Consider the following 25,384-nt stretch of genomic DNA (forward strand, 5'->3'; position numbering starts at 1 on the left):
AGAGGGGCGGAAAAAGCCTGCCACCAGCAGTAGACTGACTCATCAGAGATCATAGCACTTACGGATGCTGGAGTTTAATTGGAGACTTAGAAAAACGCAGTGAAGGCATTTATTCCACTGTGACTCATTCACCTCTACCTAGAGCCTTTCTCCAGCCTCCAGCATTTATGGAGCAGTGGATGTGTGCCCAAAACTGTGCTAGACGCAGAGCGGGGAGGGAGAAAGAAAGAAAAGGTTCCTCGTAGCGGGAGCTTTCCAGTCTCACGAGGGAAGACAGAATCACCGGGCACTTCCGATGCAGTGTGACAAGTGCCGCAATGGAGATGAACATGGGGGACTGTGCGCTCCCAGAGGAGAACCAGCTGAGTCTAGAGGGCAGAGGTGATGCTGAACCACGTCTCAAAGAGCAAAGGAGGGGCAGCCATGTGAAAAAGAATTAGGGATGGCTTTCCAGGCAGATGGACCAACAGAGACGAGAGAACAGGTTGGGTTGTTTGCAACTGCTACAGGGAAGGGTGCCAGTGGGAGAGCAAACGGAACATGGGGGTGAGGAAGTGGAAAGGAACTGACCCCAAAAGCTCCAAAGTCAAGCTAAGGCCTCCGGGCCTCACACTCAAGGTAATGAAGCTGACCTTTGGACAACACGGGCCTGAACTGCACCGGTCCACTTACACGTGGATGCTTTCCAAGAAATACTGCAGTAGTACTGTATATGGTCTGCGGCTGGTTGATTCCATGGATGCAGACCCAGGTATACGGAGGGCCAACTATGAGTTATATGCAGAATTTCCACTGTGTGCAGGTGAGCGCCCCTCACCCACGCGTCGTTCAAGGGTCAACTGTATTTGCATTTTAGAACAGTCGTCAGGTGGCAGTAAGGAGGGTGGGATGGGAGCCAAGCAAAAAAATAGTCTGGCTGGAGGCTGAAGCCTTCCATCCATTTACCAAAATGGGCATCAGGGTTGGTGTGATGGCAAGACCCATGGGCAGGTCTTCACTCTGTCAGACCCAGTGCCCCTTTTTTATAACAAGGATTTGTGATGTCGCCTTTAATATTTTGAAATGAAACTCATAGAGAATATAACCTACCTACTTGGTTTTTCAGAAGTCAATGTAATGTCCTAACTGTAATATAAAGAAGAAATAAAGGAAACTGATTTATAATAACAAGATAACATATAGCAGTAAGGAAATACCCAGGTAAAACTACACTAGAAAACATACTAAGTGGTCAGGTGTGTGTACCTATGACTAGAATCACCACAGGTTCAGACCAACCAGTACAGGAGTGTCATGCTTCCTCCAACGCCATGATCAGGGACCGTGATTTTCCAAGTTGGTGAACAACTCCTGACAATGTTCCAGACAAAACGAAATATAGTCTCCCCTCAAATTACACAGTTCTTACATTCCTGGAAAATGTAGTGCATTAAAACTGTGCAAAGAAACTTTGATTTTCCATGTGATTCAAAGTCCAATCTAGTCCCTGGTGGCACTTTTGGTGCCGTAGCCTGGGTTCCCGGTTGGGGAACTAAAATCCTGCAAGCCACAGGGTTGCGCCACCACCACCCCCAAAAAATAAATAAATAATAAAATAAAATAGTCATTAAAAAAATCTAGTCTATACTCAAATAATCGCAAACAGAATGCTGACATTTCTTTGTCATGCACGTTATCTCCCACATTATAGAAGGTCTAGTGTCAGTGCTCTTGGCCCCTTAAATGCCAGTACTGTCTGGCCGCGAAATTATCATGACAACCAAAACACACCCCAGAAATTTCCTAATCATGCCTTAGGAGGCAGTAGCACTCCCACTGAGAACCATTGAACCCTGTCAAAGTCAATCAGAAAATAAGAAAAACAGTGTTGCCAAATTCTTAGTCTGTTGGTAGGTTCAAGTCACTGCATTATTATGATAGACAATGTAGGCAAGTTGCAAGTTTAAATGTCAGCACCAATGCCTCTTCACCCCTCTCATTTCCGGGCACTAGGACCAAGGTGATCTGATAAGGATATTGTCTGTTTTGTTGCCACTCCTGCCTCATTCCATAAAAGTATTTAACACTATTAGGTTGATCAGTAGGAAGCCCGTGTGTCTGTCTCTACCCCACTACTGGAGCCTCCTCTGACCTTGGAAGGAAATGGACTGGCTTTGAAGTTGGTTCCATCCCTTATGAATCCATTGAAGGGCAGATCTGAGGCTAGAGTATGAGTGAGGCAGCCCACACGTGATTTCTCTGGGCTCACCGGAGTCACTGACACAACCCAGGACATGCCCAGTGCCCCTGCACTCGCCAGTCTTCCATTTGGAAGTTGCTAGGATACCGTGCAACCACCCTCTTCTTTTCCTGGTCTCACTCCTCCTGTACCTACAAATTCCTTCCAATAGCCATAAAAATGCATATTTTGAGAGGCCGTCTACTCTGCCTGGACTGGTCATCTGTCTCCTGGGCATGATTGCACCCTGAAAAGGGTGGGGACCCCTGGAAGGACATGGGAGTCTCCTCCAGGCCCACAGTGAGCTAAAACATTACATGGCTAGACCAGCTTTACCGACTGTGCTAAGATCAGAAGTCAGTCTTGGCCATCTGCGTGAGGCAGTGGGAAGAATGCTGGCTCTGGGGACAGATGACCACAGTTCAGGTCCTGATCCCAGCTTGTCTCAGCTGTGTGAGCCTGAATGAGGTGCTTTTCTTCTCTGAGCACCAATCTCCTTTTCCCTCAAATGGAGATGATGACACCGACCCTGCAGGGATTTTGTAAAGATGTGAAGCACCTAATACTGTACCTAGCATGTTGTAAGCATTTAATAAGTGGAAATTATTATTGTTTCTATTATTATGGTACAGAGTATCACTTGTGCTCCTTTTAAAATGACTAGATCTCACCTGAAAGGAATAATATAGCAAAAAATTACGGTGACATATGTGAGTACACCCCCTGGAGTTTTGCAGTGCCCAACCTATGCCACTGTATGAGGTGGTCCTGAGTAGATGCTAACTTACTTTTTTTTTTAATCTTTAAATTACCCCAATGAGGCGCAGAAGGTATTTTCTACCCATTTTACAGATAAGGAGAGGCTTAGAGAGCTTCGGAAGCTCTCCCCAAATTCCATAGATAAGAAGTGGCAGTCTGAATTTTAACCTTGGCCTCTAAAACTCCACCATTTTGATTCTTAATCATTTTGCACACCGCTTCGATGCTGAGAAGGAAGATGTTATAACCTGGCTTTACAACAAAGAGCTTGACTCTTAGAGAGCTGAAGCATTTGGGAATGCCCTGAGTCTAGCAAGAAGGGGAGGCAAGATTCAAACCCAGATGTGCCTGGTTTCCAGCGCTCTGCCTTTTCCACTGAGACACACTGGCTTCTGAGGTTGTGTGATGTCAGAAACCTCTAAGAAGTATAAGACTATAAGAACTTTAAGAACTATAGTAATATTATCATTACTCCCCAGATCTCTGCCTGGTGTCCCCCTCACTGTATTCTAGTCTCTGCTTACAAGTCATCTCCTCAGAGCGGTTTTCCCTGACCGGGGCTCTAGAAGACAGACTCCAGGAGAGCAGGGACTTCTGTCTTACTCACCTTTGCATCCTAGCGCACAGCCTGACACTCAACAGTTGCTTGGTCCCTTTCTGCCCATCACTTGACTCCCTGAATAATTCTTACCCAAGGCGCCTGACTCTTCTTTTTAACCTTGCAGGTTATGTTGCAATGGGCGCCGTCCTCCCATCCTTCTGGGGCCAGCAGCCCCTTGTCCAACAGCAGATCGCCATGGGTGCTCAGCCAGCAGTCGCTCAGGTGATGCCAGGGGCTCAGCCCATCGCATGGGGCCAGCCGGGTCTCTTCCCTGCCACTCAGCAGCCCTGGCCCACCGTGGCCGGGCAGTTTCCGCCAGCCGCCTTCATGCCCACACAAACTGTTATGCCTTTGCCAGCTGCCATGTTCCAAGGTCCCCTCACCCCCCTTGCAACCGTCCCAGCCACGGGTGACTCCGCCAGGTCAAGTCCACAGACCGACAAGCCCAGGCAGAAAATGGGGAAAGAAATGTTTAAGGATTTCCAGATGGCCCAGCCTCCACCCGTGCCCTCCCGCAAACCTGACCAGCCCTCCCTCACCTGCACCTCAGAGGCCTTCTCCAGTTACTTCAACAAAGTCGGGGTGGCACAGGATACAGACGACTGTGATGACTTTGACATCTCCCAGTTGAATTTGACTCCTGTGACTTCTACTACACCATCGACCAACTCACGTGAGTGCCCTTCTCTGAAGGCATAAACCCCCAGGGATCAGTTGATGCCTTGCTTCTGGCGTCAGGGAAGTCACCTCGGTTGCATTCAGCAGGCCTCTTTGTGTATATGACTACTGCTACGAATAGCCTCCTGTGATTAGGTGCCAATCCTACGCACCTTCTCCACGTGCTTTGTATTTATTATTTCTATACTCCTAACAATGAGAATGGCAAGTTTTGTTAGACCTGTTGGACAGATAACGAAAGTGAGATTCAAAGACAAAGAAAATAGACAAAAGGGTGGAATCGGATACAGGCCTGTTATTTATCTAGCCTGTTACTCTGGCCCTTAAGTTTCTGTTCCCTTGCACATCCATTTATTCATTTATGTATATCCCAGCTCTGACACATAGATTTGGGTATGACTTATTGAACTAAAAATGAATGGTGTATGTGCATTTAGAAAATGTTAGGGACAAGTATAAAAAATCAGAAAAGTAAGATCAGGAGAAAACACAGGCCAGAGATAGAGCAGCCATAAGGCCTCCTACAGCTGGTAGAGTGGCAGCCAGAGTTTGCTCAAAGCTTCAGGTAGTCAGAACGCTCTGCGCTGGGAATCCAGAGAGTGGCGTGATTACTTACTAGTTTTGTGTCGATGGGCAAGTCATTTTACTTCTCTGAGCCTCAATGTCCTCAGCTGTCTTAGGCTAAGGGTCATAAAAAGGATTCAGTGGTACATGTACTAAAACGTTACGTGCCTCACAGAGTTGGAAGTATTTTTATCATCATTGTTATGGCATACTGAGCGGGTTTGCGCAGTCTTGGACCGAGGTTCTAATCCTGCCTTCTCCACCCCAAACTGTGTCTTCGGGCAAGTGTGTGACTTCCTTTAACCTCAGCTGTGTCTTGGGGAAAATAAGTGAGGTAGCTTCAATAGCTCTGTGCCTTGTCCTGGTTCTGGCATATTCGGTGACTCTATCCCAGCTCACTTTTCTATGGCCAGCATCTGGAAAACCAGCCCTGTGCAGCCAATCAGAAACCAGCCCTGTGCAGCCAATCAGAAAGCCAATGGGCACACCGATGTCTGGTTGACACCACCCGGGGAAGGTGTCTGGTGATCCAGCCTGTGCCTTGACAGTTGATAAGGGGAAGGAAAAGGCTCATGGAACAGTGAGGTTGGCGTTTTCATTACTGTCACAGATGGTACGGATTACTGCTTAGCCAGTCCCGTGAATTGTCAAAAAAAATCTAATGTTAACACAATTAGATAGTGTCACTTCAGCAAGGTTTGGGATGCTGTTCTGAAAGTGAACCTCTTCTATGGGTATAAATAACCTACTTCCTCTCAGGCCATATGATCTACATGGTGGGGGCATCTCTATTCACTCCAGCTCACGGGGTTTCAATGAAGAATCATGAATAAAAAATGAAATGCTAAAGAAATGACAGCCATGCAGAAAAAGCAAGCATCTTTTGAAGACAAATGTCTCTCTTTCAAGGGGCTTGTGTGGCAGCTATATATATAAAGGAGGGAAGTTTAAGTTCTTTGAGGACAGGGAATATGTCTTAATCATCCTCGTGCTGCTACACTTCTCGTGATGGTTGTGTGGTGTCTGGCACATGGGATGTGTTTTGGAACGATTGTAGAGGATGAAGGTACAACACAAAGGCTACTCAGCTACTGTCGTGTGTCAGAGCGGGAGATTTTGGTCCAGATAATTTTTTGTTGTGGGCGGCTGTCCTGTGGACTGTAGGATGTTTAGCAGCGTCCCTGGCCTCTAGCTAGGGCCACTAGACGCCCGGTGGCACACATCCTCTTCCCCTACCATGATGACCAAAAATGATTGTAGATAGTGCCAGATGTCCCTTGGGAGTAAAATTGTCCTAGATTGAGAACCACAGTTTTAGGGTCTAGAGGTATTCTACAAAACCTTCTAAAGGTTAAGATACTTGCATAAATAAACTTCGAGTTTTGCATCCCACTGATTCCATCCAATAAGTATGAGCAGTATATCTCTCAGAATCGGCAGCTCTGTCAGGGTTCTCAGCCTTTAGTAAGCAAGAAACCATGTCAAACACAGTTCAGAATCCAATTACACTCATAATTATTAAGCATCTACCGCATATCAAGGTGTTTTCATAAAGCTTATCTCATTTAAACTCTCTCTAACTGGTTTGTTCTATAGGCAGCTCATGAAACAAAACAGACTTCCTTTTAAATTAAAAAAAAAGAAACAATGTTTTATTTTAAAGAAAATGAGTGCAACCTATCTTTTTTTTTTTTTTTTTGCGGTACACGGGCCTCTCACTGTTGTGGCCTCTCCCGTTGCGGAGCACAGGCTCTGGACGCGCAGGCTCAGCGGCCATGGCTCACGGGCCCAGCCGCTCCGCGGCATGTGGGATCCTCCCGGACCGGGGCACGAACCCATGTCCCCCACATCGGCAGGCGGACTCTCAACCACTGCGCCGCCAGGGAAGCCCGCAACCTATCTTTATATCCTCTTATCCGTCAGCATCACCTTTCGAATGTTTTGAGTGGAGAGGAACCAAAAGCACACCTCAAATAGAAATAGAAAAGCACAGTGGACTGAACACTGTCAGATTTGTGTTAAATCCCAGCGCTCCTGCTTCATGGTTGTGTTAACTCTAAGAAAGGCACTTCACCTCTCTGAGCCGCAGTTTCTTCATCAGAAAAAGACAATAGGTACAGTAGTACCTTGCAGGGTTTATATTAGAGAGCATAATGAATGCAGAGTGCCTAGCACCATGTCTAGCTTGCTGGCCCGCAATAAATAGCATCATCATTCTAAAGAGAGGTTCATTGAGGCAAAAACAACCCACCAAGTTTTATAATCACTCACTGTCTGATAAGCAGCCAGATTTTGTAAATTCTGGGATGTAATGGCAGGGAGGCCTTGTCAATGGCTTTTGAAATTCAGCTACTGAATCAAGCCACGCCTCCCCCCCTCCCTTGGGGCTGAGCCAGTGCTGGGTATTTTCAATGCCAATTTAGACATTATTGAAAAGAAAAACAAAGAAATTATTGAAAGGAAAGTAGTTTCTAATGGCGTATTTATTATAAACCTCTGGGATAAAGGAGACAAGGAAAATGTGGGAAGGTTAGGACAGAAAATGGAGATCCTTATGGAACAAGGAGAAAAGTGGCAGCTGTGAAGTTGCCGTCAGCTACATTCATTTTCCCAGATCACTGAGACACTCTATTCAGCACGTGTTTATCAAATACCTACTGTGTGCCAGGATACAAAGCCTGCTTCTACCACTTGCCAAGTCTGTGGCCTTGAGCAGTTTAGCAATCTTCACCTTCCTTATCTGTAAAATTGGAAGAACCCCTACCCGAAGAGGCTTTATGCGGGTCAGCGATATCGCCTGTAAAATTTCTGATGGCTTCCGACACATAGAAGGCACTCAATAAATGCACATCACTCTCCTCTTCTCTATTTATTCTTATTGAAATAATTATATGAAGTTAAGAAAGAAGACTGTAGTCCAGCAGGTCTCAATTTGAGTCTGCAGAAACACAGAATTTCTGATTCAGTAGGTGTATCTAGGGTGGGGTCCAAGAATTTGTATTACTGTCAAGTTCCCACCAGCTCCTTCCTGACCATCAAATTTGTGAGAGGACAAGATTCATAGGTACAGAGGAGATATTAAACCGTTCAACCGATTTGACTTGTGATAGGAAGGGAGGAGTCCTGGGATTTGACTTGAATATAATCATATCCCTGAGGTTTCTGTGGGGTATAAACGGTTACTGCCGGACACTTAGGATGTTTTCTTTTTTTGCATGGTCTCCATGTAGCTCCAACCCCAGCCCCTAGACAGAGCTCTCCATCCAAATCATCTGCATCCCACGCCAGTGATCCGACCACCGATGACATCTTTGAAGAGGGCTTTGAAAGTCCCAGCAAAAGTGAAGAGCAAGAAGCTGTAAGTGACCGGTTTGTTCTTTCGGGTTTTTTTTTTTTCTTTCTTCAATTTAAAACCTCTGTATCTGAAATGGACAATGCATGAGGAAACCTATGTAGAAAAGAATGCTGGCTCAAACTCTTAAGTTCTAAAGGGGTGACTAAAGGCGTTTTCTTTTATGTTCAAATGAGCAGCTGAAAACCGTTATCCTTTCATTAAGTTGTTACTACAAGTTCTCACATTTGCGGAAGTGGCATCCTCTAAAGGAAGTGCTGCCTCCTTTAAAATAACAGAGTGTATGTGTGCATGAAAATATGCCCAGCTGTCTTATATTTTCAATTACTGAAAAGAAAAAAAAAAAGTGTTATCTTCTTGTGTTCTAGCCTGATGGGTCACAGGCCTCATCCAACAGTGATCCCTTTGGTGAGCCCAGTGGTGATAATATAAGTCCACAGGCCGGTAGCTAGATAGCACAGGTCTGGGTAGGTATCTGTCCTTTTGATCTCCCACCCTTAAGCCATCCGCTTTCCCTTTTGCTTGTTTGTTACCTCAAGTCACATCCCTGATGTTTACATCATCTCGCCTTGCCTGGTGTCTGTTTTCCACCTTGTTTATCCTCATGGATGCATGACCTTTGACATATATTGGGAGGTAGGGGTAGAGGTGAGGAATGGGGAATTGGTCGTATTTTATTAGTGATATGTTCTGAGGGGGGGGTGTTGCTAGCAGGAGGCATGGTCAATGCTACTGAACATGGACTCGGTGTCTAAAATCATCAACATTCTGAGATGGACACATTCTGCCCACCCTGATTCTTTCTCAGTGAAGTACGGTCCGGATGCTTCAATCTTTTAAGCAGTGTGTCAACTGCATTTGCCTACACTCGGCAGATCTAAAATAAGGTCACCAACCAAACACACTGAGAAGCCAGACTAAGGAACAAAAACAAGCAGTGCTTGAAATAAGGTTGATAGAGATGTGAGATCATTGTAGTCCATTTTGTCTGGCCAAAAGGGGCCCCCGCACCCTTTCTGACGTGAAAGTGGAATTCAAAGCTCAGAGACGTGTCACGTTCACCTCTGAGGCTCTGCTGTTTGCACCTGTGTTACAGCCTGTGGTTTGCCACCAAACCACTTCAGACTCCATCAGCAGCGGCTTCAAGAGAGGGGTACTTACATTTACTAGAAGTGGGTTTTGGCACTTGAATTTTAATACATCTGATTTTATGGACAGAAAGAGGGGCTGATGAAGCGAACTTTCCCAGGAGACAGAAGTACCCCTTGTTACCCAGGCATGATTTCTAAGGTCACTCCTTGACAAATGTGTTCAATTTTCATATACGTCTCTAGTTTTCCACAAACGTGTAGGACTGCAAGGCCCTACCGACAGAGCTCTGTTTTCAGACCTGAACATTATGGTCAGAACCATTAAAATGGTAAATCGTTTTCACTGTTCATAAGTGGATTCTCAGGCTACCTTGGAATCAGTTGCAGTTCGTGTGTAAGTTATTTTGATGCTTCTTGAAAGCTCATCCAGTGTTTTGAAAGTGCATTTTGCTAATAGATTTTATGATTAAAGAATCTCACATACCATACTTCTTGCCATGTTTCACCTCAGTACGATAGCACATGAGAACACATCATGCCACGCAAATGCCCATCTAAAAATCCAGTCTTGCATGGCCGTTTGGGGAACTTGTGATACAGGCAAAGTCAATGTTCCAGGAAAGACAAAAGTTGGAGATGATGGGTGGACCCCTTGGGAAGATTCCCCCAGAGGTTTTTCTACCCCTTACATATGTTTTATTTCACATGCTCACCCTTGCCTTGAAAAATTTGATGAATGAACTGGAAGTGACAAGAGCCATTCATCAGCGTAACAGCCAACATCATCCTAAAATTGAGTTCTTCTAGAGACTGAAGATGACGTGCAGCATCTGCAGGTCGATGTTTCACAGCCTCATCTTTACGAGCCTGTTCTGCTCGAGACAGTCGTACAGGCTCTTTTGTGAGGCTTCCGCCTGTTCCGTGTTTGATGTTCTGTCTAGAACCCCAGGCCAGGGTTGAGTTGTGAACGGACGTGGCATGGTCTAGCAGGAAGAGCTCAGAATTTGGAACTTGAGCTCAAATTCTAGCTCAGCTACTTAAGAGCAGGAAATCTTGGGCAAGAACCATACTTGCTGTTGAGCCTTGGTTTGCTTATCTGCTGAAAGGGCCTCATGTATACATTACGTTAACTAAGATAGCATATGGAGACAGGTACTCGGTCCTCGGCTTAAAAAAATCTGGTTCTGGAGCAAGAGTGAGTTCAGAATCTGGCGCTAGCACTTATAAGCTATGTGACCCTCGTGAGACGTCATAATAATTCTCGATCTTATTTTGCAAAATGAGGGTAAAAATAGTGTTCTCCTCATAAGCTTATTGTTTGGACATTAATCATAGGAGGTGATGTGTGTGGAGCTCTTAGCACAGCATCTGACACCGGGAAAGCACCCGAGAGCTGTTAGTTGCCATCGCCACCACCAACACCATCACCGCCACCCCCATCATCATCCTATGTGCTCAATAAATGTGGTTCGCCACTCCCTTGGATTTTATACGTTTAGCCCTTATGTCCTCGTGTTGAATAAATTCTACCATAAGGACCCAGGCCACTGGCTGGGAGGTTTTGCTCTTTACTTTCTATTTGCAGGTAATTAATTTTCAATATGCCTCAAAATAGCTTTGGGAAAAAGAAAAACCCTACTTCTTAGTTTTCTGGCTTGCCCTGTCCCATAATCAGAAGGACCCCTGTTAGGGCCTCACAGGCTGCCTCTCACTTCTCAAAAAATGAGCAGCCTTATCTTAGATTCACATGTAACTCATAATAAGTAGCTCCCAGCTCCACAGGAAGGCTGGGCTGTAATCTTCCGTGAAACAGTTTTCTCCCTTTGAAGGCTTAGTCTGGCAATTACACAATTGCCTATCAAGAATTGCGTTCCAAGAGGCTGATGCCAGCCTTGCCGACACATCCCTTAAGACACCCATAAGGAAAGTCCAAATGAGCCTTTTGGGCCCCTCCTTCAATAGCAGTATAAGCCACGTTTGATCTGTCTCCATCCCATTCACCCGTCCACCCAACTGGAAATTTACTGACTGCAATTTCTTAGGGCCTTTCCAGGCATTTGGAAAAAGGATACCATGCCGGCGGAGTTCCGTCCATGGCTCTGTTTTCCCCGCTGCCTCCATACAGTTGGAAAGCAAGAGTCTCAGCCTTCTTATCACCCTTGCAACCATTATCTCCAGCTGCTTTTTATTAGAAATGCCCGCACAATTCTGAATAGGTAGGGGTGACATCTGTTGATAAGTTAAAACCATACTGCACCCTAGTAAGAGGAAACGGATGGCCTCAATCCTCTCAGGAGGAAGCTTCGGGGCCAATCTCAAAACAGCATTTCTGTTTTAGCAATAAAGGGGAATATCTTCAATTATTTCATGTTTTTCCCCTACCCTCCCAGCTGGGAGAATCACGTGTCTTTGAAAGACTGGGTCAACAGGGGCAAAAAAAAAAAGAACCCAAATAATATTATAATGGCTGGCGTGGGAATGGAAGGTAATTTATACTCCACTGATATGTTGCTGGAGCAATTTTAAGGGCGAAATGTTAGCTTTTGAGGAGATGAAAGAAAAAGGAAAACATTTATTTGGTTAAATGGCTAAGTAAATAAACTGCCTATCAGACTTTCCCAGCTGTCAAGTCAAAGTAGCGTCTGTAACAATGGGGAATTGTTTGGTCTGTCTCCCTTAGTAACAGCGGATATTGCCATAAAAAGTCACTGTCATTTGTTAAGACCAATCTTCATAGTGGGAACCCAAGACATGTAAAATGTTACCTGATGGATTTACAGTGTTCAAGGGAAAAGAAAGCAGAACTTCAGATGCTTTTGGTAAGAGATTTAAAAAAAAAAAAGGAAAGAAAGAAAAGAAATGCCCAGAGTCAGGGGACTTGGGTCTGAATTACGGCTCCAAAGCAGGTGACCTTAGGCAGGACTTTAGCCCCTGGAACCCCCGGTCACCACATATGGATGAAGACGAATCATAGCAAGAGCGCCCTCCTCAGGCTCTCCCAGAATCAGAAGATACCATGAGTATGAAAGTGCTCTATAAGCTTTGAAAGTAGAATACACGTATTTAGCATTATTATCGCTATTCTGTTTTTAAATAGAATCACATAACAAAGAGCCTCAAAGCAGAGAACCACAAAAATGGAAGAATAATCTCTCCTTTTCATGGGCGTAGCACTCCGAGGCAGGTCCGAGCCAAGCTAGTCCAGGCGGGAGATGGGAAGGCCTGGTTGAGAGCAGTGTCGGCCAGGTTGGAGAGACGGGCGTGATGCCCAGGGATATGAAAAGATGGAATCAGGAGGAGGTTAAGGCTGCAGGGAAGTGGGAGGTGAGGAAGAAGAGGGCGTGTGCTAGGATGACCCCCAGGTTCCTGCCTGAGTGGGGGATCTAGGTGGCGCCAGGCATGTGCTAAGGAATGCAGAGCTGCAGGCTTGAGCAGAAAAAAGGCCAGTTTACTTTGGGACCAGTTGCACCCGAGGTGCCCTTGAACTTCCAAGCAGAGATGCCGGTGGACTGCTGCATAGGAGACTCTGGAGAACAAAAGACTAGAAATGGAGATTTCAACATGGTGTTCAGCCCCTAGAGTAGTGAGCACACCTAGACTCCACTGATCATTTAGACCCGAGGCCAGCACACTCTCTGGGACTATTTACGTTTTTGTGGGCCATCTGGCCTTTGTCACAACTAATCTGCTCTACTGTTGCAGCAGGAAAGCAGCAAAAGCGCATAAAGGATTGGGTGTGATGAGTGCCAATAATACTTTATTTACAAAAAAACTGGCAGCCACTAAAATGGGCCAATGGGCTGTCGTATGATGACCTCTGAGTTAGATCACGCTTACTGTTTCTAGAATCACCCTGCAGAAGCTAACGCAAGTAGGCTTGCATTTACTACGACTAATAAAATAAATGTAAAAATTACTAGGATGTTAACAGCACTTTTATAGACATCACCTAATTCAGTCCTCAGGGGAATGCTCTTAAGTATTTTTATCATTCCTATTTCACAGATATGACAGGTGAGGTAGAGAGGTTTATGACATGTTGAAATCACACGATTCACATGTAATAGGGCTAGGGTTTGAATCTAGACCCAGATTAAATAACGTAAGAGCGCTCAACCAAGACCGGGACACCTAGGTTTTAGCAGCCTCGCTGACTTCATTGCTTGTGACCTGAGGCAGACGGCTTCATATCTGACCTCTGGTCTTCTCTTCGGTAAAGCAATTCCCACAGGCCCTTCTAGCGCTTACATTCTAGGACCCTCTAACTTGCCCACGGTCACCCAGCTAGAGCATGGAATCCCCAGTCCTCAAACTAGATCTTCCAACAGCAGCCTTCTCCCAGGCTGTCCTTATTCCCAGCTAGTGAAGGAAAGGCCAGACGTCGCTGAAGTATGTTGACTTCATTAGGGGTCCTGGTGACTATCTGGGTGAGAGCCAGGACCCACTCCTGACCACCAGGAAGCTACTCAGGACAGGCCATCCTGCTTATGGCAGAGAGCGGGTACCAGCAACCTCAGCGCCCTCCTCTGCTACCTGACAAGGTCGAGAAAGGTGAACTAAATCTGCCAAGCAGATAACTTGTACCCATTATTATTGGGGAAGTGCAGAATTGATCAGGACGTGTGCAGACCCCCTGGGAACTCAGAGTGTGCACCTCTGTGTTCACCAAGTGGGTTTCAGCACCCAAGACCCCTGGAAGCGAGTGCGTTTAGCAGCAACTTCAGTCTCTAAGGCATCATCATTAAATCCATCCTGTATTTTGAAGACTTTCCTACTCTGAAGGCCAGATTTTCAGGCTGAAAGTGGTCAGAAAGCTTTATTGTTTCCCTTTCCTCTGAATAAAAAGGAAAGGAAGACTCCTGCCCCTTGTTAAAATTCCTTATGTCATATGAGTTCACTTATTACGTGTTACAGTCCCATGATGTTGATGTTACAAACCCCATCGTACAGATGAAGAAACTGAGGCCCAGGTGAAATGCCTTCTTCAGTTCATACAGGTAGTTAGGAAGTTGCTGGGGTCTTTGTGGCTCTAAACCCCATGCCTTTTTCATGGATTCAGGTGGAACTTTGAGTTCTTACAGCCTTATTTCCACTCCCTGGTTACCATCACCTTTTTCATTTTATCAGGCCAGGAAACGTTAGACCCTGCTGAGCTAGGCCCAAGTGTTTGGGCTTAAAGACCCTGAGGCTGAAGTTGCTGCCTCGGCAGGGCAATGCTGAGGACCTCAAGCTTTGGCTCACCTCCTAGCTGCGGTCTGACCCCCAGCTTGGCTCGGCATGGCTCTTACCCCCCGGCTCCCAGGAGGGGCAGAGATGGGCTTGCTCAGCAGCTAGATTGCATGGCGCGTGACCTCACGTCCAAGACCACCTTTCTCAGCGTGCCACGTCTTCTCCCCACTCATCATTTGTTTTGGACATACCTTTGCTCCATGTGGCCAAGCTTTCCAGAAACAAACACAATGAAAATTAAAGGGATGCAAAGTCATAAGCACAATTTAGGTGGCTTTTCCAAAGGGGCTCATTATAATGTGGGATTGGAAACTATATGCCTTTATACTTCAAGCCAGGCAGGTGGAGATAGGTAGGGAAAGTGAGGGAATAAGCACAGAAAGGGGAGTCCGGACACTGGGCTGCCCTCCTGGCTCTCTACTGATTCCTGCGGACTTTGGGGGAAAAAAAAAACCCTCCCATCTGGGGGCCTCCATTTCTTCCTGTAGGAAAGGAACCGTCGGATCGATGGCCTTTCTTGCTTTGACATTTTACAAAAGGGGTCATTGTGGCAGTGGAGAGGACAGTGGGCTTAGGAAAGAGCTGGGTGTGTTTACATGAAACGCTCAGGAAAACAAATCTAATCTACAGTGGTCGAAAGCAAGTCAGTGGTTGCCGCACTGGAGTGAAGGGTTGACTGAGCAGGACCCCGAGGAAGTTTCTAGGGTGAGGAAATGCTCTATAGCCTGATTGCTCTGGGGAGGGCCAGATGGGTGTATATATTTCTCACAACTCATCAAACTGTACACTTAAAATGGGAACATTTCACTGTATGTAAATCACACCTCAATGAAGTTGATTTAAAAATAAGAAGAGGTAAATTCATAGAGATGGAAAGTAGATAAGAGGTTAGTTACCGGGGGTTGGGGGTCAGGGGTCAGGGGGACTAGCAAGTCACTGCTTAATGGGTACAGAGTCTATTTGGGGGTGAAGAAAGAGATTTAGAAATAATGGTGATGGTTACACCACACGATGAGTGTGATGAATGTCCCTGAATTGTCTGCTTAAAAATGATTAAAATGGCAAATGCTTTGCTCTAAATATTTTACTGCAATACAAAAGCTAAAAAATAACAAAGCTGGTTATATCCCAGCTCTGCCCTATGCTGGCTGAGTGACCTTGGGCCAGTCACCCAACTCTGGGGAGCCCTGCTTCTTCCCTGTAAATGGAGATAGGAATACCCAGGGTACAGACTCTGCGATGCCCAAATGAGACCATGTATGTGATCGAGGAATCCCCTTTAGAGACTGTAAAGGTTTCTGTAAATATAAGCTATTATTACTCTAAATCTGTGATTCCACTTGACTTCTGTACGTGAGCTCATACTTCATACTTAAAGTCACCTGCAAACACGTGGAAGTCTCTGCCATCCACAGGGCCCTCCAACCAGATCCTTTAGATTAACCCCGCATTCTCTCTACACAGTTTCCCAAGGCGGATCCTGTGCCATTATTAGGTTTCCTAACAGCCCAGTTAATGCTATGAAGTAGTGTCTATGCAGGAGATGGACTTTGGAAAGCCACCTACAGGTGATTTTTAGGCCTAAAACCATCTTCTTTAAAGGAAGGATAGAGCCACATGCCCAGACATAAGAAACCTAACCGTTTTTGGAGGACCTCCTCCTTGCCAGGCTCTGTGCCAGACAGTCAATGTGTATTTTCTCCTTCAATCCTCAATGAGGATTTCTAGACTCATTTTACAGACGAGAAAACCAGAACCCAGAAGGGTTAAGTAACCTACACGGAGTTTTTTTTGTTTTTGTTTGGGTTTTTGCGGTACGCGGGCCTCTCACTGTTGCGGCCTCTCCCATCGCGGAGCACAGGCTCCGGATGCGCAGGCTCAGCGGCCATGGCTCACGGGCCCAGCCGCTCCGCGGCATGTGGGATCCTCCCGGACCGGGGCACGAACCCGTGTCCCCTGCATCGGCAGGCGGACTCTCAACCACTGCGCCACCAGGGAAGCCCTACACGGAGTTTTAAGGTTACTAAGTAGGTGACAGTGAGAAAGAGAACAGCAGCCTGACAGCCAAGAGCTGGGCCCTTGGTGTTCTGTTGAACGTAAACAATTTCACAGAACACCAGTGTCCCACAAAGCATTCTGCGACCGTGATGGGTCAAGACACCTCCAGACCACTCGGTAGCCATGGCTGACAGGAACATTGTCCAAATTCCAAAAATGACCAAATATTCTTCTCTCCTGGCTTTAGCCTTGTTCCATGCTACCTGCCTTCCAGATAAGAATTATTAAGATAATCATACTCCAGCTTCCTGAAAGCATCCAACCCAGAGAGAAGCCTTACTTTCTTGACCCTCCCCCCAAACATCTAATATTAGCCTAAACCTATAAGAAGCCCTTTCTAATCACCTCTTCCAGACTTGCCCGCGGTTCGCCTCGTTGTAATGAGTAATAAACCCAACTTGTTCAAGTGCAAGTGTGTTCGCGGTGGCCTATGGCTGCAGGCCGTAGTTGGCAGTAGGAATACCAGCCTGGATCTGCCCGATTTCCCATCTGTGTGCTTGCACTCTTTCATTGCACCTCCCGGAAAACAGGGTATTCAACTTAAGTCAAAGGGTGGAGAGTTGATTTTTTTTCATTTTTACTGCATGGTTTCTATCTACTTTGTTGTCCTCTAGAAATGGAGATTATTAATATGTCAGATTCACAAATGAGCTTAAAGTTCAGCAGTGTTTGCCAACTCCCAGTAAGAGAAGCACTTTCATTCACTCATTCACATCCTCACGCTCCGTGTTGGTGGGTGCGCCTGCCAGGTTCCAAGCTTGGGCTCAGAATTTGGAATGCTGACGTGCAAGGTGCAGCGGAGCTCACTGTGTAGAAGGCACCAGGAGATAACATGATGGCAGTGTAGACTCCACAGGGCACTGCTGGAGTCTGGGGCAGAGTGGTCCACGTCACCTACATAGTCCAGGAAGCCCTTCTATTTGGGCTGGTTCTGAAAGTATGAACCCCCAGGTGCAGGACGAGGAGAGGTCCTGAAGGTGGAAGGAATTGTCTAAGCAGAGTCTCAGGGATGGGAAATCCCATCATATCGGGGGGACCAGATGTACAGGGAAGAAGGTGCAGCCTAGGAGAGAGAGGAAGTAGACGAGGCCGGATGGGAAGGGGGAGCCATGTTGGAAGGGCCCTGTGGACCATCCTGAGGAGTCTGCGTTATCCTTACGGGCTTAAGGAGCTGGGAGGGTCGTTCTAAGCAGGAAACTGGCATGACAAAATCCATTTCAGAAAGATCATTGTGACAGAAGCATAAGAATTTTTTTTAAGCATGATGTACGTGACCGGAAGGGTAACTTTTTTTTTAAATAAGTTTATTTATTTTTATTTTTGGCTGCACTGGGTCTTCATTGCTGCGCATGGGCTTTCTCTAGTTGCGGTGAGCGGGGGCTACTCTTTGTTGCGGTGCGCGGGCTTCTCATTGCGGTGGCTTCTCTTGTTACGGACCACGAGCTCTAGGCGCGCGGGCTTCAGTAGTTGTGTCACATGGGCTCAGTAGTTGTGGCTCGCGGGCTCTAGAGTGCAGGTTCGGTAGTTGTGGCGCACGGGCTCAGCTGCTCTGCGGCACGTGGGATCTTCCCGGACCATGGCTCGAACCCATGTCCCCTGCATTGGCAGGCAGATTCTTAACCGCTGTGCCACCAGGGAAGTCCCAGGAAGGGTAACTTTTGATTCATGGTCTGGAAGGGACATTTATTAGCTCTAATGGACTACGAGACTAATGGGTCTCATGTGCCCAGTGAAGAAGCTTTGACCTTACGCTGTGGGTAATGAGGAGCCGTTGAAGGATTTGAAGCAGGGCTGAGATGTGGTCAGATCTGACCAAAGAAAACAAAAAATATCAACAGGGTGTTATGTTAATGTGTGATTCCATTTAGGCTTTTTGGAATGTTGAAAATAGCTTAAAGACCCCGTGGTGACCTTGCCAGAAGTCAGGTCAGAAATTTCTGGATCAAATGATTTCTTAGCTCCCCTCCAGCTCTGACAGCCTAAGATTCTGTAACAAGGAAGGTAAAGCTATTGCCAAAACGTATAATGCATCAGAGTGTCAGACTTTGGGATTATCTGCTGCTCGGGGTTTTACACACCACTGCTCCCCTTCATTTAGTGGGGATAATTGAGAGTTGACTGCAGTCGTTACCACTGTTGTGATGGGTATTTGAAGCTAAATTCCGGCAAGCAGGAGATGCGTGAATATTTATCTCAGCTGCAGAAAGTTAATGCAGTGTGGCATTAATTACCCTGTCTGAGCCTGCTGTCTTCTTCTGTTTTTAGGTGTCATTCTCAGTTGAATAAATTAGTTTCCAAAATTGGAATAAAGCAAATGTAGGGTGAGATCAAGGCAGCCAGACTTCTTGGGGCATCCAAAAAGCAGAGTGAGCGGAGAAAGTCTACCCAGGAAAGATGAAGATGCATCCTTGTAGCCCAGCGGAGGCAAAAGGAAATGTTTCCCAGTAGTGGTACTTCCCTACTTTACCACTCTAGCTTTGCTCCACCCACCTCACACCCAGAACACAAACACACAGTAAAGTTCCATGTTTAGCCTTACCACAGGTATTTGAAACATTTCAAGACGTTGGCAGAGAATAGATTAGGTGCTTAATAAATCATCTTGCTATAGATTTTGATTTTTGATTCAATTATGGGAGAATAAAGCCAAGGGAGAGTGTGTTTAGGACAAAGGGATCAGAACAGTGAAAAAAGTAGAAAGTGTATCCTAGACATTCATTCATTCAGCAGACCTTCATTGTGCACCTACAGTGCTGGGTCCGCATGTAAAATGGCAGATGGAATGGGAAAGTGGTACAAGTAGGGCGTGGAAGAATGGGCTTTCCTACTTTCTATCATCAGATATTTGGAAGAAGTATTACACTTATTCTTTATGTTTCCAAGGCCGGTATGAAGTCCCATGGGTGGAAAGCATCGAGGGACAAACTGGCAGTCTGTTCTTTTACAGAATTGGGTGCCTCAAAGGGTAGGAAGCTCCTTCTTCCTGAAAGAATACAGAGATGATGAGTTCTAGAAGAAGACATCCTGTACCTACCTGATCTCAGGAGTCCTGGATTCTATTCACGGCATGGTTACTAAGTAACCTTGTGACTCTGGGGAAACAAAAGCTCTCTTCATTGGGCTTTACATTCCTCATCTGTAAAATGATGGGTCTGGACAAAATTATCTTCTAACCCATCCCCACTTTACAATAAAAGCGAGTAGTACAATATATTAAATCCATGACAGGCAGCACAATGACTTTGAGATCACACAACCTCTTTGATTTTCAGTTTTTATCTGCAAAATGAAGATGGAAAGAATATAAACCACTCCCAGGACTGTTAGGCAGATAAAATAAGACATAAGGGTGCTTTATAAACTCCAAAACACTCTACGGCACCATAGATTGAAGGTTTTTTTGTTTTTGTTTTAATGGCAGCTGTTATAATAGATGAGAAAAAACACTGGACCTTACTTTTAGGTCCCATGTCCCAAACTTACTAGCTGTGTGACCATAGACAAACTACTTAACTTCTCTGTGCTTGGTTTCTCCTTTGCAAAAGAGATAAATCACCTGCCTTACAAGGCTGTTGTGATGTTTTCAAAAGACAATGTACTTGAAAATGTCTAGCATGGCGCCAGACACACAGGAGAAGCTATAGAATGCCAGTTCAATCTGTTTCTTCAGGAAAATAAGCAGTTAAAAGGGATCTTTACTCACATGGCAAGAGGCAGGCTAATATATAAAATATGACAGAATTAAGATGTCACTGTGTCCTTTTAGTTCTGGTACAAATATCCAAGAGTGACAGCAGGAAGGCCAACTTTAATAGAAGGGCCTATGCATGCCTAAGGCCAGAATATTGACGTGATCTGCTTGGCCAGTGCACCCTGGGCCATTTCAACAGGAGCTGAAGTCTGAAGCGATTTCAACAAGGCCAAACACCATGTCCCATCTACATTTGGACTGGAGGTTTGCTCTGTCATATGTTGGTGAAAACCCTTGTGTATGTCTTAGGACAGCCCCATGGGTGCTGGCAAGTGACCCGCCAAACCTCACACAGCTGAGTGGATCAAAACAAGTTCGAGAAGCTTTTAACTAAGAGCTAACGGCACGATTGCCATTTCTCTCATTGTAAAATGCACCCAGTCATCACTGCTTGTAGAAACCAAAGAGCAGTTTAAGGTGGAATTTCAGCAGCCTCAAGTGGATTTCATAAAACCGTGTTGGAAAAATGTTCACTTGACTCATGGTCATTGTTACCATGTTCTGAAGACCTGTTCCTGCTGAGTACTGTGCTAGAGGCTTTCTATATATTCTCTCTAATTCTCTCAAGAACCATGTAGGATAAACAGTATTATTCCCATTTCGTGGTTGGGGAGACTGAAGCTCAGAAAGTGTAAGTATCTTGTCCATATCACACAGCTGGTCCAGCTCTGTCTACTAGACCCTGCGATTTCCCTAACAGGCAGTCAGGCTCAGCTTGAAAACCAGGGGCAAAACTGGGTGAGTTGTTCTTCTTAAGGATAAAAAAGATACCAAAATGATACGCACCATGACTGAATAATCCCAAAATAACCTAAGGTCATTCATCATAAACCGTCACCTTTCTGTTCTAATCCCAAACCCTCCTTCCCATGCTGTCTCAGAAAATCCTATCCGGAAAAGAGCAGATCTCACTTTGTCCCTCTGTCCATAGGAGCTGGAGCCTCTTTATGCGCAGATCAACAAATCTAAGAAATAGCATCAATGCGGGCTTGTGGCGGGTGCTTCAAGACTGGCATGGAAATCAGCATCGCGACAGGCTCTCTTGTATTCTCTCACCTCACCTCATCCCACGAAGAAATTCACGATTGCCCAATGGAACTCGTTTGGAAGAGGGAACTAAGAGTTTTTGGCAACCACTGGCAGATATCTATGGCAGCAGAAAAACAAACACACAAAAGCATAAAACATCATACCCAACATTAAATCACAAATCAAGCAAATGCTTACTTGACAGAGAGTCTAAGCGCTCTTAACACGTGGGTTTAAGATGACCCAGTATGCGAAACCATAGTTCTCTTTTCATTTCTCTACCGGTTGGCCACTGTAAAGACATCAAATTTGGAGTGACAGGCCTCAGAGAGTTACATCAGGGTTGGCACTGACGTCATTTAGGCAAAAGTAAGAGGTCTCTGTCACCACAATATCATCATCCGTATGCCTTTCCAAATAGGATGATGTATTTACATCACTCCACAAGGCCTGGTCTGCCATTTTTTCCCCTTTCCTTTCTTTGTCATGTTTGAAAATTAATGGGTGTACAAATTTTTGTATTGCTTTTGACTTTTTTTAGATATTGGTGAAGAAATCAAACTGGGAAAAAAAAAAAACCTCACATGAAATGAATTCACTTGAAATCACAAGACAGATGAGTGGTTGATGATTCTTTTTGATCAAGAATGTTGCCAAAACAACCCTTTAGCTCTTCTGCATCCTGGTGAAGAAAGACAGCTTTCGGTTTAACGTTCACTCTGTGAGTAGGAAAGGACATCGAATCCCATTGATGAGAAAGATGAAAAATGCATCTGATTTCCTCAGAAGCTCTAAACTCTAAGTCCAATAAAATGAGATTTTTTATTTTTCCGATATCTTGCTGCTGTGATGCTATGCAGACAGTGTCTTCTCCACGTGCCATTTTCAAAGAAAAGTCATTTGCCAAATAATTATGGTACAATCCTGGTAATGTGGTTTGAGATCTTAAAAAATGACTTTCTAATGGAACAATAGTGACATGAATATTCAGAGTAACAAACTGATTCTGTGGTCACAATGGTTCATCTCTATCTCTTTTTTCTACATCAGAAAATTCAAATGGGATTTTTATTTTATAACTTGAAACAAAAAAAGCTTACCATGAAACTCTTTAAATATTTAAGGGAAATGGCTTTAAGGAGTTCTAATGAAAAAAAATTGCCAGTTTTTTTTGTAAATATAGATGTTAATGAAAATGCTTTTTAATAATGCCATTACACTGTAGAGAAGGTAGCAGATTGAGTGAAAGATGTGACAAACTTGATGGATGGGGCTCACTTTCCAGAGGTTACTCTGGAGCGTATGGTAGGAAGCTGGAGTTCAGGGGCAGCAGGCAGGAGCAGTCGTCCAATCAGCAGCTAGTGATCAGGAAAGGAGCACGTGACTCCATCAGCTAATAATCTAAGCCTTTCCGCGAGAGTACCGGCCCTCTGCATAAAACAAGAAAGAGACAGTTCACGCTCTGAAGGCCTGTGAACTGAAACTCCAGTTTCAGATTCTGAAACTCCCTCCCACTTCTCCACTCCCAGCGACCCCCTGTAGACGTCATTGGACTGTTTGTACGTGAAACAGAAGAGTTTAAGCTTCCTTTTTTTACATTTATGAGACAAAAAGTGCAGTGTTCGGTTCGTATGTTTAGCACATGATTTTCATAAAGAATCTATATATTTTTTGCCCTACAGAGAATTGTTCTACAGGTCAAATGTGTTTTCCTGATGTTCCTATGCAGTTACAGTATGTTGAATTTAGTGGTTTAACACTAAGAAGGAAACTTTAAAAAATCATGTGATGAATTGGATTGGGGGTGGGGGTGATTATTCTTACTTGGTTTTAAAATTTGAAAAGTAGGATTTACCTTGATATGAATGACTTCAATTGGCCTGTGTACTTTGATTCTTCATATCAATAGAAACTAAAATGGTTTGGAAGAAGGTATACTTGGTGACCAAGAAGAAAAGTGGTAAGTCAAGGTGATTGTTAACTGTTTGAAGCCCGAGTTTTACACTATCAGGTCACTGGAATCTGAATGTTTTCCAGTTAACTGGAAAAATGTCCATTACAGAATAGATGTAAGCGTCACCCTAATGTGCAAAGTCTAAAGAACCCGCAACGTGAAAAGGGCCATTTACCTTCCTCTGTAGCTGTCACATGTTGGTTGACATGATTTCTTCAGGAATGTGCATACCTTTGATGAGTTGATCCTTCCACGTGAAGGGGAAAATGGGAAAGATGTGATAACCATGAGAGCTGTCCTGAGACCAGTTCAACTGTGTTTTCTGAGGATTTGATGAGATAGGCAGTTCCCATGGGGAAATGACTTAAATCGCTCTGTTGTCCATGATTCTGATTCTAAACCAGTGGTGCTATCTTCTCCCTCAATATGGCTGTCTTGAGTTTGTCTTGCAGTATCACACCCTTCCACTGATTCCGTGGGTTGCTTCTGACACATTCAAAGTGAACTCTGGCTGATGTTGCTATTTCAGGTACACCGTATGGAGCTCATTTCATAGAAGAAAGTGACAGCCCAGTGGACTTGTCATCATTCACTGAATGTGCTTGAAAATGTAACTGGCTCTGAACTTAAAGAAGATGGCCCCTGTGATGCGTTAAAGTGAGCGGAATAAAGTCAAGATTTTAAACTGCCATCCATGTTAGCATTGGCAGAATTCTGCTGTTTAATAAGCACTGTTTGGGGAACTCAGAACCACCGTATCCTATCCCAGGAATACAGTGAAATTTCCACATAAGAGCTGAGGTGCCAATACCAAAAGGCCATGGGGGAGTCTGCACAGTTCCAGTCAGATTGGTAGAAAATCCACATGTACAACTGTTAATTCCTCATTCTTCACTAGCACGAAATTTGTCACTTTAAATTTTGAAACCAGGGAAACACCACCTGTCATTCTGTCCCCATTCCCCATAGCTCTCCGACCTTTACATGCCGCAAGACTTTTTTGATAATTCGTACTCATCCCAGTGTCTACTGAAACCCCATCACGTAATGTACCGGGCACCTTCTTAAAAAAAAAAAAAAATGTTTACTCTGTGGGTTTGGTTCATTTCAATTTCTGCGTTCTGACACATATTTTTTTAATAAAGATGAGAAAGAGAAAATGACTGTTGCAGTACATTTCTAGACCTACTTTAACTTTACCTCAGATGACAGTTTGTTAACATATATGGACACATTATTTTTAACTTTATGTACAATGCATTCAACAGAACAGCAAAATTTTTAGAAATTTTCCATTAATTTCTGTAACACTCCATGTAAAACTGTTACAAATAAACATGTTTGAGAACAACAGTTTAGCCTGGTTTTATTCCACAAGCTTCTACCGGATATTCAGGTGAGGGATCGGAAGAGGAAATTGCTTCTCTCAAAGCTGCCATCAGACCAGGTGAAGGCCTCTGTTTTCCTGGCACTGGGCCAGAAAAAGCGAGCTTCATTGAGGAGTTAGATCAGTTTGTCTTCCGTTGAATTCAGGTACTGGCTCCGCTTGGAAAATCAGCCACAGCGTGGAATGAGGAGGATGTTGTCAGAAAAAGCACACCACGTATAGATGCAGTGTTTGGACCACATTTAGCATATGGGACTTTCAAAGTTGGGAAAGACCCCAGGATTCACCCTATGGATTTGTGTCTTCTACTAAAAAAAAATAAAATAAAAAATAAACAGAAAACCTGCTAAACAGTTGGTTGGAAGACCAAACTTAACCTAGACTCTCAAAGCCCCATAGTTCATTTCAAGAGCATCTGCTTTAAGGGACCCAAAGAAGGAAGCATTGATCTTCCTTCACATTCCCCACACACTCCACACAAAAAACATAAAAGGAAAAGAAGTCTGAAGCTGGACCTTGACTTATATTGAAGAACAGAAAAAAGCACGTGTGTGTATTTATGTGTGTATGTGTGTGTGTGTGTGTCATTTTTATTTCCTCTTGTTATTAAATCAGTTGGTTGATCCATTAATCAGCCAGCATACAGATTATGATTAGGTCATTGAGATGCCAGAAAGCACCTCTGTTTAGGAATGGTTATGTTAATGGTTGTA

The 25,384-nt window shown here is 44.7% G+C and overlaps 1 protein-coding gene across 5 annotated transcripts in view; it reads left to right on the forward strand.

Annotated features, from left to right (window-relative positions):
• Positions 1–24,453, forward strand: part of DAB1 (DAB adaptor protein 1) — a 1,168,936-nt gene extending 1,144,483 nt beyond the window's left edge. For 4 of the 5 annotated variants that reach the window (XM_049698708.1, XM_049698781.1, XM_049698745.1 and 1 more), the window contains 4 exons: positions 3,703–4,251; positions 8,051–8,178; positions 8,541–8,639; positions 21,233–24,453. In XM_049698708.1, the coding sequence (XP_049554665.1) occupies positions 3,703–4,251; positions 8,051–8,178; positions 8,541–8,624 (761 nt within the window). In that variant the 3' untranslated portion in view covers positions 8,625–8,639; positions 21,233–24,453. The remainder of the gene's footprint in view (positions 1–3,702; positions 4,252–8,050; positions 8,179–8,540; positions 8,640–21,232) is intronic. The other variant, XM_049698834.1, reaches the window with a different exon arrangement.
• The last annotated feature ends 931 nt before the right edge of the window (positions 24,454–25,384 follow it).

The sequence above is a fragment of the Orcinus orca genome, chromosome 1 (assembly GCF_937001465.1).
Source record: "Orcinus orca chromosome 1, mOrcOrc1.1, whole genome shotgun sequence".
Lineage (NCBI taxonomy): Eukaryota > Metazoa > Chordata > Mammalia > Artiodactyla > Delphinidae > Orcinus > Orcinus orca.